The 11,998-nt window shown below is 43.6% G+C and overlaps 1 protein-coding gene across 2 annotated transcripts; it reads right to left on the reverse strand.

Annotated features, from left to right (window-relative positions):
• Positions 1-1,751: 1,751 nt before the first annotated feature.
• INSIG1 (insulin induced gene 1) lies at positions 1,752-11,770 on the reverse strand. 2 transcript variants are annotated; one of them, XM_082046424.1, is made up of 6 exons: positions 11,652-11,770; positions 10,729-11,129; positions 8,605-8,729; positions 7,769-7,935; positions 7,188-7,287; positions 1,752-4,025 (listed from the first exon to the last, which is right to left on the reverse strand). In XM_082046424.1, exons 2-6 carry the CDS (start codon positions 11,111-11,113, stop codon positions 3,996-3,998), a joined length of 807 nt encoding a protein of 268 aa, XP_081902550.1. In that variant the 5' UTR covers positions 11,114-11,129; positions 11,652-11,770; the 3' UTR covers positions 1,752-3,995. The 2 variants fall into 2 exon arrangements, with proteins under 2 accessions (XP_081902550.1, XP_081902549.1); XM_082046423.1 differs by lacking the exon at positions 11,652-11,770 and adding an exon at positions 11,494-11,641.
• Between the last annotated feature and the right edge of the window lie 228 nt (positions 11,771-11,998).

Raw genomic sequence — 11,998 nt, forward strand, 5'->3', positions numbered from 1 at the left:
CATCACCACACAATGGGAGGATTTAAACCCAGGGAAAGGACCCCAAACTAGGTATGGAGCAACTCATGGTGTACTTTATTGCCCAGAGAAGTGACCATCACCTGTAGGTACCTTTCCTTGTCCTTTCAGCTGGAAGAGCCTGTGATCACCCAACACCTCTCACAGGTTTCCAAAACAGGGTCCTCAATCATAGAACAGTTTGGGTTGGAAGGGACCTCCAAAGCTCATCCAGTGCCACCCCTGCCATGAGCAGGGACATCTTCACCCAGATCAGGTTGCTCAGGGCCCCATCCAGCCTGGCCTGGGATGTCTCCAGGGATGGGGCATCTACCACCTCTCTGGGAAACCTGGGCCAGGGTTTCACCACCCTCAGTGCAAAAGATTTCTTCCTCATGTCCAGCCTGAATCACCCCTTCTTTGTTTTAAAACTGTCCTATTGCAACAGGCCCTGCTAAAAAGTCTGTCCCCATCTTTCTTATAGGCCCCTTTTAAGTACTGAAAAGCCACAATAACTTCTCCCTGGAGCCTTCTCCAGGCTGAACACCCCAACTCTCTCAGTCTGCCCACAGTCTCTCATAGAGAAGTTTACTTTGTTCAACTAGTCCAGTGTGCACTGCTTTGTTCTCATGAATTTTGGAGCTACTCTGATGTGCAGGAAGGCAATTGAGACTTAATTTCATTATTCATCTCAATATGTTCCTGCTGTATTCAGAGAACAGACCACGAGCCCTCCTGTGGCTAATTTAGCACCTGCAAATCCCCACACTTAAAGCCAGAGGCTGAATAAACCTCCTGAATGAATCTGCAGGAACCATGCACAGGTCAGATCATCATTCTTGCTGGGAAGACTTTTTATCTTTAGAAATTTTATACAGTCTCCTGTCTCCAAAGGAGACCATCCTGTCCTAGTTCTCCAAGACTAGGCTGTATCCTGCCTTTTTTTTTTAATATGTATTTTCAATTCATTTGGACAAAATCTGAGCAGCGTTTGAGGGAAAGCAGTGTACCTGTATGCACAGCTCCATCCTCAAGTTGGAGCTGTTACCTCCTCAGCTGCCACAGAGCATGAACTGAAGTTAAGCAAGCAGGGGCTATTTAAGCTAAAAATAGTTAATAAGTTTTTAATGAAGCCACCTTCACCTAAGACAAAGTCTCTGCACTGGTATGGATGAAGGTTCATCAAAGAGCCTTGCTACCGTTTCCACCATAAATGTAGCTGCTTCTACAAGCCTGAAATAAATATTTAAGTGCAGTAAAACTGAAGACTTCTTTGTCTAAGTTTACAAGATGCTATCTTCCCTAAACCAGGTGACAACACTTTTAAAATTGCTCAGCCTTACCAGCTGTGCTTGCTCATTCCTACTGCTCACTCTCCTTAAGATGCTTTAGACTTGGGTAATCATCACCACAGATAACCAAGCCTCCACAGGAATTGCCATGTTTACCCTGCCCTCTCCATATTTCATTTAAAATTATGAATTTCAGCATCTTGGAAGACAATGGTAATAAGATTCTGTACCTTAAGTCACATAACCACAACATATGTTTATGCTGCCTTTCCTGGCACAGCAGTAAGACTGTTTTCCTTCAGCTGTATAACCCACGCTGGAAACCCCTCCAAAAGCTGATCTCTAAATTCAGTTCAGGATTTTTGTTTTTAAATCACTGAGTATTTGTTATACAACCATAACAACTGTCCTTTTCAAGAGAGATTCCTGCATAATGTAAATACAGAGAATCCAAGGCAAATATGACTTGATCTTAAAACTTTAATAGTAAAAAAAGTGTAAAACCAAACACGCCGCTGAAAACTTATCAGTAAGAATGAGAATTTAAGTGTTCAAATTCAGAATAGTGCAAATTTTCTTCACTCCCCTTCCAAACTTAAATCACTTTGGTTAAGATACTCCAAAGTATTGGCAAAAAAAGAACTTTTGACTTACATTTTTGGCTGCATTATTTCTAACACATACGGATTTAGATTCAGTCTTTACAAATAAATCTTAAATGCTTCTCTACAGTTGTAGAGATCACTGTCACCTTTACTTCTGCTTTTATAACATTTTGAAATTGGTTTCAAGATGATTACAAAACCGTCTCCCCAGCAGGTAGCTTAAAACAGCTGAGCTGATCCAATCCCGATCTGAGGACCTGATTTCTTCAAGTAGCCCTATAAAATGAGATTATTTAAGTTTTAAACATTTGAGGAAGGATTTACATCAATGAAATTACTCTTGATTTACACCAAAGCAAGATTAGAACTGGGGTTTGCTCTGTAATACAGACTTTGTGCTAAACTTTTCCAGCTACAAAAAAGCAGCAGCTACAGCATTCCCTTAGAAGAGTGAAAACAGCCAGAACACTGCTACTTGTCTCAATGTCTTTTTTGATGGGTCAGTCTTTAACCGATGCCTCTAACTACATCTGAAGCCACGTAAGATTGGAAATGAACACACACACACACACAAAAGGATAATACAAAAAGGCAAATCCATAAAAGTTTACAAGTACACCATAACCACAAAATTGGAGTATTTCTAAAAATTTGGGTTCAATGAAAGACACAAGACTAGCTTTCCTAGTTAAATAAATTATTGCTCCATTTGACTCCATGCAGCATTGAAATGAACTCAGAACCCTTTTCTCTTTAATCTCTCATAAGAAATGATCGATATTGAAGAGAACATGAGGCTCAGATTTACTGTACATTGCACTTCAACTTTAAGACCTAATACTTGCTATTTAGGTCTCCTGTGGTCTAAGCTATCAAATGAATATGTTGTGCTCACCAGAACTAAGTATTAATAAACACCAAATGTTTAATGTAGTGACATAAGCACTTTTTTTTCTTTTTTAAAGAAGGCAATCACAGATTGCAAGTTCTATAGGGTTGTGAAAAAACAAGTAGTGATCTCTTTCAGAAACTGAACTGAGAAAACAAGCTGTCTGCTATTCTCCACATACAGTTTAAATCACATTTTAGGCCTGCTTCTGTTTCCAATAATTTCAGTCCAAACCCTGACTCAAACAGAAGCAAAACCAAGGAGGAAACTGCAAATCTAAGGAGCTGGGGACACGTACTTGATGGCCAAGCAATGGCCTGCAATGCACGTTTTTTCAGTGACACCAGACATTTAAGATACCCATGACGCCATTTAGTGAGATACTGAAGCATGTATCTAATAGTAACAGGAGTACTCACGCACACTTAAATTTCTTACTGAATTGGGGCCAGAACTCGATCCTTGCAAATCTGAATGCAAACTTCAGAAGTAATGACATTTCCAGTCAGAATTTCCCAATAAAGTTCACTTTAGAACAAGATTGTCTCCAGTGATCACCTGTTGTACTGAAGTAATTTAGAAATTCCAAACTAAGTGACTTCCAACCCTTTGTCCCTCCAACCCTCTCCACAGTCAGACAGAATCTTAATGCAGCATTACAAGTAAGGGCATGATTCCTTCATAAGACTCCTAAAAGCATTAGTGCAATGCCTTTAATCTATTTCGATCACTCTTATTTTAAAATAACCCTATTTTTTTAAGATTTGGATAAATACTATTCCTATTAAACCATACTTCATCATTGTTAAGCACCATCGATCTACTTTCTTTGGGCACTGATACAAGAGCTTGTAATTAAATTTCAGTTTCAAGGCTTTAAAATACGGCAGCTGCTTCATTAGCTTACACTGGAATCTAATACTTGGAAAGCTGCCACTCAGCCTGAACAGTTGTATGCAACGTGGTGTTAAACTCTTCCAGAGAACAGCCATACGCAAATGCTTATGTGGTAAATCAGGGTAAGATTTCAAGATAAGCAGTTAATTTCACTTGGCTATTCTAAGAATGGATTAATATTTTTTTTTTCCACAAGTCATTTGTGCAGTGAGCCCATAAAGAGATTATTTTCTCTAAATAATCTTCAATTTAAAACGGGAACACATCTTCGTAAAGTTGCTTTCACACTGCCACCGTGCTCTCTTCTTTAAAGATTTAATCATTGTGTGGTTTCTCTGGAATACCCTATGGATAAAACAAACAAACAATAAAAACGTTATATTTTAATGCCATCTGTTCAGTGACTATATGATGCAATATTTTCAATGATTAAATAGTCAAGTAACTTCAGTTAGGTTGACAATGACCTATCAGACATGGCTTCTTATAAAAGCTCAACAAGGATGTGGTTCCTTAACTGCAGACAAAAAAAAAAAATCTCACTACAGGTCTGTGTTGCCTCAGTTAGTGCATCTAATAAATCCATCTACCTGTTGCACTGCTTTTTGTAACGCTTTGTTAGCTTTCATCCCTATTTCAGTTTATTTCTTAGCAGAAGGTACACACTGCTTCACTTAATAGGCATTAATTCAGATTTTTAGCAGCCCTCTTTCAAACTTGTCTTCAAGCAAAAGTTACCTAATTTTCCAAGCAAAGCCTGGTATAAGATAGACTTTCTTTCCTTCTAAGCCTTTCTTTCTAGTATGAAATCCTCTAGTATGTCAGGGTAAGAAATTTAACCAACTTTCCTTTAAAACAAAGTTTGTAATATGTTCTTATTCTAGAGCCAAAAAGTAAACGTATTTCCAAGTATTGAAGGTGTTCGCAGTTCCACCTCAAGCGAGAGCAATCAATAGATACTTGTGAGGCCCAATTCTGAATAGTCCCCTAGTTGGCCAGATGTTGAGAATGATGGTCACAACTCAAACAAAGTGTTGCCACCCAGCTGGTGAACACCGACTGAGCAACTTCAGGTGTCATAGTGAGCAGTAAGAACTGACTGAAGCAGCACTGTCACCTGTTCTTTTGAAATCAAGCTATTAAAAAAACTGTTTGATTTCATCCTCAAGCTGGTCACTGCGTTTAAGTTCACTTGAAATCCAGTGACTGAACAGCAGCATCTCCCAGCTAATGTTTCTCAGGATGGGAAGCGCCATCTCAGCGACACTTCTCATTCTACTTCTTCTGCTTTCTTTTCTAACTGCAAAACTAGACAGGGGCTTAGGAAGAAGCGAGGCAACTTTACTCTGCTGCAGTATTTTCCACAGGTGCCCCCTTCTACTCTAGACATGCCCAAAAAATACCTCCTGTTTGATCTGCAACTGTCACATGCAGCCAAACAGCTCAGGGACTACAGGAAAACGTAGCTACAAAAATAGCTGGTTTATTCAGGTTTCATTAAAAAAAAAATTGCAATATTCCATCTTCTTGCCACGTTCACAATGGCTGACAAAACAGACTGATGCTTTTCAGTCATCTCCACAGAGGAAGCTCCTAGCAAACTGCATACTACCATTGTGTTGGAGAAGTGGAATTATTTCTGTTTCCAGCACTAAATGCTTCCCGGTGACTCGTAGAAGTATTTATGTAAAAAATGTTTAGCTTCTCAAAGTTTTTCCAGATTAAGTAATGGTAATGTAAAACACACGAGAAGATACTTCTAAACAACCAGAATAGAATGCTTTGCCTTGCCAATTTCCCTCTTTCTTTGGAAGGAAGATGAGAAGATTGGCAGGAAAGTTGCAGGCAGGAGCCAGTCTGATTTTAACTACATTCAGGTGAGACGCCAGGTGAAAAGAAGTCAACAGAAAAAAGAAGTCCTATGTGCCTAAATTTATTTTAGCTCTTCCTTCTCTAAGGCTCCCTTCCTCTGCTTTCTAACATAAGCAGCATAATAACTGGAAGTGCTGCATATGCCAATGTGAAATACAGAACTGTAGTGTATAACTGACTATAATTTTATTTTGAGACTCTGCTTGCAATAACAAAGCTTAAATAAAACCATACATTAATATATCTTTTTTCACTTGATGTCAGTGGCAAATTTAACAAGAAATTATACCTTCCCTTCTCCCCATACGTGTAGTCCTAAGAAAAAACACACACATAGTATGCACCACTGGGATTTGAAGGAGGAGTGAGCTTGTGTTTTAAAGAACCTCTGAGCAAACCAAAATTGACTGTGAAGTTAAGATTGTAACCACACTCCCGGGCAATCTATTACTTGGTAGCAAGTCAGCACGAAAGAAAAGCCTCAGTAACAGGAGTAGATTGACCTCATGTCTCCTTTTTTTTAAAAAAACTCAGCCTTTTCTACAAGAGTTACTGTTGATTTAGTGTAGCTAAGAATCAGTACTAAAGAAATTAATCTTCAATGTTAGCCAGTGGTGGTCAAGCAACGGGGTTCTCTTCCCCAGCTTGTCTGCAAGCCTGGCCATCTGTAGCATCAAGTAGCATCTGTAGCATCAAGACTATCTGCATCAGAAGTACGTTAACATCCATCCACTGGGTTAGCAAGACTAGGCAGAAGAGACCAAAAGCCTGTTCCAGGTAAGACAACTAGCTTTAGACTAATCTTTTTACTCACTCATGGTTCAGTCCCAAAAAGCAGCTTTCCTGCTCACTAAACAGTTCAGAGACTAATACTTCAGGAACTCTCAACTCCCTTGCTTTAGTAAAAATGAAAGGCACCTAAACCACAGGAGTCTTAGAGAGGTGAAATACTTTAAGGATGTTTTCCAGTATAAAGAACTTACGAAGCAAAGAACACAGAAGTTAAATCAACACAGTATTAATTATTACTATCCATCACTGTCAGAACTCTTCACAGCCAAGCCTTTGACTGATGTGCAAGCACACAGCCAGGTTTACTCTCAAGTACACTACAAGGAAATAATAACTGAAGAACCTGGCAAATGAGACAGTCATTTGTACCATATTGTCCCATATATGGAGCGATACTTGAACTACATCTTAAGTGACTGGAAAGAGCATATTTGATTCTACAGTGGTGGAATTTAACGCTATACAGGGACATTTCCTTTCATCTACATAACAAAAATGCTTTACTACAAAAATAATTAGAGAAAGCTCCTCTATGTCTCAGCTTTCTAGCTACCCTAGATGCTAATTCAAAGTACTAATGGAGCAGCAGTGATTGAGATTCCAGTCTTATTTAGGCTGTTGCTGGAAAAAAGTTAAATCCAGAAGATACTCAAACACTTACTAATACGTTTTCCACTCTACTGGCAACACAGGTTGTACATTTACATTTCAGCACTTGGCACGATATCTATTTATCTCTGTCAATTTGTGAGTCATACCCTTTAAGGCATAGTTTGTTCTTGGACTAATAACAATGGAAGGCATTTGGATTGTTAAAGGACACACTAATTATACAGTAATTACCATAGCCAGTTGGCGTCCTATGTTTCCTACAGTCACACCTCCTGAGAAAAATATGCACGGAAGCCAAGAACGGATGTAAAGAAAATCTGGGGATGTATACCTAGTAAACAAAAGGAAATAAGTTAGAGACAATTACTGTCACCTTACATACTGTTAACAAGACCCTATAGAATTCTCTCCCTGGCCTCAAACAGAAAAAAACAGTAACATCAAAGAAGAAATAGGGAGATCAAATTAGGTCTGTTCACTTAATAAGCCTCTAAACCCCACTGTCCTAGCCAGCAAAGTTTAAAAATTCTCTCTCCTGAGAGGCAGTTAATGATACACCAAGTCAGTAGAAGCTCAGTTTGCTGAGCTATTCCCAGTTGAACACACATCCCAACTTATCTGCTCCCCACCCTCCAGCGCCACTTCTCAATCTGATCACCTGGAACAACTGGACAATTGGCTGCCTTAGACAAATAAGATGTCTTATTATAAGAACATGCCAAACATGTTAACAACTAACTTTCAGTGCATATCCACCCCTGGTTTTGGTTAAGACATGAAAGCTGAAATAGTATTTTAAAAGTATAACTTACTGATAAACACCATTATATACAAGAAACTGAGTTATCAGAGTTGCTACAAAGGCTATTGTAATTCCAAGTCCGAGACCACTTCTTGAACGATCAAATGTCCACCAAAGACCTAGTGACAAGGCTGCCAGAGTCAGGGACAGCTGGACGTTGTTTGCAAAATCTAGTTTCTGGAAAAAAGATGTTAAGGACAATCCTTTTAAGTTTGTAGACATCCTGCTGCTGAAACTGAACAAGGCAAAACTCAAACTGGAAGTGAGCAGGATTCTGTATCTCTAAACACAATACACTCAGGATCTGTTTTTCAGACCTGCAATCAGATCTCTTGCTGACTTTGACTGGAGTGTGAGTGCAAAGTAACATCAACTTTTGTCACACTGAGCATCTAAAGAATATACTATATTGTAATATATTTACCTTTTATGGATTTTTTTTTTTGTCCCAAGTAACCCAGCTATCCCTGCTGATTTAGGTTTTCTGCTCAAACCACCATTATTCAAGACAAAAAACACTCTTACTGAACAGTAGTTCAGTGTACATCACTAGCTAATTGTGTTAAGTATTAGATGTAGACAACATACAGATTAAATTACACATCTTACACTGTTATACTTGCAGTTTAAACAGACATACTATGATATTTATCCCTCCCCACTCTCAGTACCCCCCAACTACTCTTAATTGAACTATGTTATCTCTTTTAAAGTCTCACAGAAATTTACGCCTCTACCAGCAGCACCATCCTCACCTTGTAGTTCTCCCAGACATGAATGGGAGAGGCTGTTTCATGACAATGAAATAAGCACATCGAGCAACAATGTAAACTAGTTCAAGGATACAGCACTTGCATGATTAATGCCAACGAAAACTGCTATACATCGCATTACGCTGGCCCACTCCCTCTTGAATTTGTGTGGTTCCCCAAGGTGGCTGTCAATGCAGGGATACAGCAGGCCAACAACAGCTGCAAGAGAAGCAACACTACTTGTACTAAGTGTTATACAACGAATACTTCAATATTACTAAATATTAGTTTGGAAAATAAGTGCTTGACAAAGTGGTGCGGTGCCTGATGAAGAAAAGACAATTATTACTCCCCTTTTAGAAAACAAACAACCACAAACAAACCAACCCCCCAAAACTCTAACAAGCAATAGTTTGTTTGGACCTTTAAAGCAGAGATACACATTGGTTAAGGTATCTGACTTCAAGCTCTGTTTCTCCCATGAGCATGTATCATTTGACATCCTGAGCATATGTTATTTATTGGTATAAAAACAAACCTAACTTACAGTGGGGAATGGAATATGCATTTATTGCCCCTATGCAGGGAAGACAGTTGATGAACTGGACTCATTAGCTGTGAATGAGGCCCTGAATACCACCTGGACTCAGAAGTTTCTTGGCAGAGCTGTTTTCTCTCCTACTGCTGGGTTGCAAGTCAGTCCATGCTGCCATCTAAATCAGATGAATTTTGATACCAAGCAGAAGCAGAGCTAAACTTAAAGAAGCACCTGCCATCAGTCATATTTTTGTCAGGGAAAAAATAACTACTCATATTAGTAACCAGGAAAAGTTTTTATCCTCATACAGCATTTTCTCAGCCTTATCAGTCTCCAAATTTGTTGAAGAAAAAAAACACAGGCTAGTGTTAGCTCAGCTGCTAGCAAACACTAGATGAGTTTCATTCGTGCAACTCTGTATGTTGCCAACTCCAGGGTCAGACATGCTGCTTTAACTGTATGTAACATGTATGTTTATTTCCTTTCCTACTCCGTTTCCCCCCCCCCCCCCTTAAACTCCTAAGAGGAATAAGTTCTATGTGAAGAAGGCTACAAGACACATCATTCTAAGGAAAACAAGTGATCTGATGCTGAAACAGTTTCATTACTCTGTTGCCATTTACCACGACTTTTAACCTCGTGAGAGCAGCTAAATGCCAAAGTTTAATCCAACTGTGCAGGGCTGTGAGAACTCTCATTGGAGTGTATCTTATGGCAATTTCTTTTTAGCGTGCCGTTTATCATTCATTCAAGTTTATGTTTTATCACTCATACCCTCTAATTTACAAGTAGCACATGACAACATCACCGCATAAAAAAATGGAAAAGTTGCTTAAAGCACTTGCAACGACAACATAAAAAGATTAGAATGTGTTTATTTCCTAAGATTTAACACCTTTTTAACCCCCCAACACTTCGCCAAGCCCTTATTTTGTTTTGTTTCGGCCAGGACAGGCCTATTAACGCCGGCACACCGTCTGCTGCGCCAACCGCATCGAGCCCCGTGTTTTCGGGGGTATTTTAGGCTGCAGCTCCCGAGCCGGACCCGTGGAGCGGGCTGGTCGCCCCTACACGTGACTTCCTTGTTTTTCGGCCCAGCCCGTGGCCAGTTCGCAGCGACAGCCAATGGCGAGCGCCGCCCGCCACTCACCAGTTCGCCGGCAGCCAATGGGCGGCGAGGGGCGGGGCCACCGCACGGGGTGGCCCCACTCGTGCCCGGCCGTGGGCCGGAGGGGGGAGAGCGGGGAAACCCCGCAGCCGGTTCGTGGGTGTTCCTGGAGAAACGCGGCTTGCAAGGTGCGTGGGAAGCGTGTGTGTCCATGCTCGGCTCCGCGCCATGGCGCTGGAGCTGCTCAGTGGCGCTTACAGACCGCACCACGCTGCAGGAAAAATACACTCTACCCACAGAGTGCACCAGCTAAAAAAAAAAAAAAGCCTTCGGACACGCGTGGGTGGCTCTTGCCCATGGATAAAGCTGGAGTGGGCATGCATCCTTCCAAAAGCTGGAGTTTGCATCACCCACTGTGATGGAAGTTCTAAGCTCCCACATGCGTGGGTCACAAATTCAAGTACCCCCGCACTTCTCCTCCCCACAGGAGGATGGGGAGCGGAAAAAAACCAAACCAAAACAAATAAAACCCACGAAAACCCAAACAAACACTCTAGGGGTCTGTAACTCACCTGCTGCCGTCCCACAGCACAGGGGCACCCACCAGGCAGATGAGAAGAGAGTGGAAATCACTTCATCAGGGAACAGAGTCACATTTCTCTGGATCTGCAGCAAGTTCAGCACCAGGGCCATGAAAGCACCGACCACAAAAAGGACCACACTCCTCTGCACCAGGTGCTGACTCAAGTTCAAGGTGCTGCTGGTGCTGCTGGCGCTGGAGGTGCTGGGGCTGCGTGCTCCGGGACCTGCCAACGTCAGCAAGGGGCTGGAGACAGAGGAGCTCAGCATTTCGCCCACCTTGGCGGTCAGCGGGGCAGTTGTGCTTTCCAGTTGGATTTTGTGCCTCCCCCTGGCAGTGCAGGAGCAGCTCCAGGTGCAGTTCTCCAGTCTGGGCATTGGCTTCACTGAAGCCCTGGAAAACACGCACAAGGACAGGCTGTTAAAACCCCCAACAAGGGTCAGGTCAACCCCTGACACTGACACACACTGTGTGTGTACAGCAACCAAACTCACACAGAGGCACCGGACAAACGGCTCAGAGCGGGAAGGGCCCTGCAGGAGCGGGGCGACCGGACCCATCGGAGCAGCCCCAGGACCAGGGGCTCCGGTGCCCCGGCCGGCAGCAGCGTCCCCGGCCCCACAGACCCGAGTGGCTTGGCCGCAGAGGAGAACACGGGCTCCACAGCCCCTTCTGCCTCCGGGATGGGGTTCGCTTCCCGGCCCGGGAGAATAAACCCACCGCCCCCTCTCCCCACCGAAGTCTCCTCGCCCTTTACCTCAGGGGGCTGCTCCCGCCGCCGCCTCGGCCCGTGAGGGAGAACGAACAGCCACCAGCTCCACCGCCTCCCTCCCGGCTCGCCGCCACAGGCCTACGCCCCGCGGAAGGTTTATAAGCCCCCAGCCGCGGGTGTCACGTTACCCGCCGCCGACCTACCCGCGGCCGGAGGCAGCGCCGGGCCCCGCCGCTCCGCTCCGCCACCCCTCCCCTCGGGCCGGGCCGCTCCGGGCGGGGCGGGGCCGGCAGCGAGCGCCGAGCGCGGGAGCCGCCGCGCCAGCCCGGGTGCCCGCGGCCGGTCGGGTGAGGCGCCGCAGCCAATCCCGGCCGGGCGGCTGATATGACGTGCGGGACACACCACCCGCCTCCCCCCCCCCCCGCCGGCACGCACCGCGGCTGACGGCGGCGGGATCGCGCGGCAACGCCGGTCCGCACCCCCAGGGCGTGGCCAGTGGCGGGCGGGGCGGGTGCGCGCGGAGGGGAAAGGGACCTGTGGGTCCTGGGAC

This window comes from Streptopelia decaocto (assembly GCF_964273445.1).
Source record: "Streptopelia decaocto genome assembly, chromosome: 2".
Taxonomy (NCBI): Eukaryota; Metazoa; Chordata; class Aves; order Columbiformes; family Columbidae; genus Streptopelia; species Streptopelia decaocto.

What these genes read in the sequence shown, in the direction of transcription:
- INSIG1 (XM_082046424.1), bottom strand. Translation starts at nt 11,113, where the DNA reads ATGCCCAGACTGGAGAACTGCACCTGGAGCTGCTCCTGCACTGCCAGG. An exon ending in GCATTAATCATGCAAGTGCT is followed by an intron (nt 7,936 to 8,604) that starts GTATCCTTGAAC and finishes TCTTTTTTCCAG; the next exon opens with AAACTAGATTTTGCAAACAA. An exon ending in TAGGACGCCAACTGGCTATG is followed by an intron (nt 4,026 to 7,187) that starts GTAATTACTGTA and finishes TTTTATCCATAG; the next exon opens with GGTATTCCAGAGAAACCACA.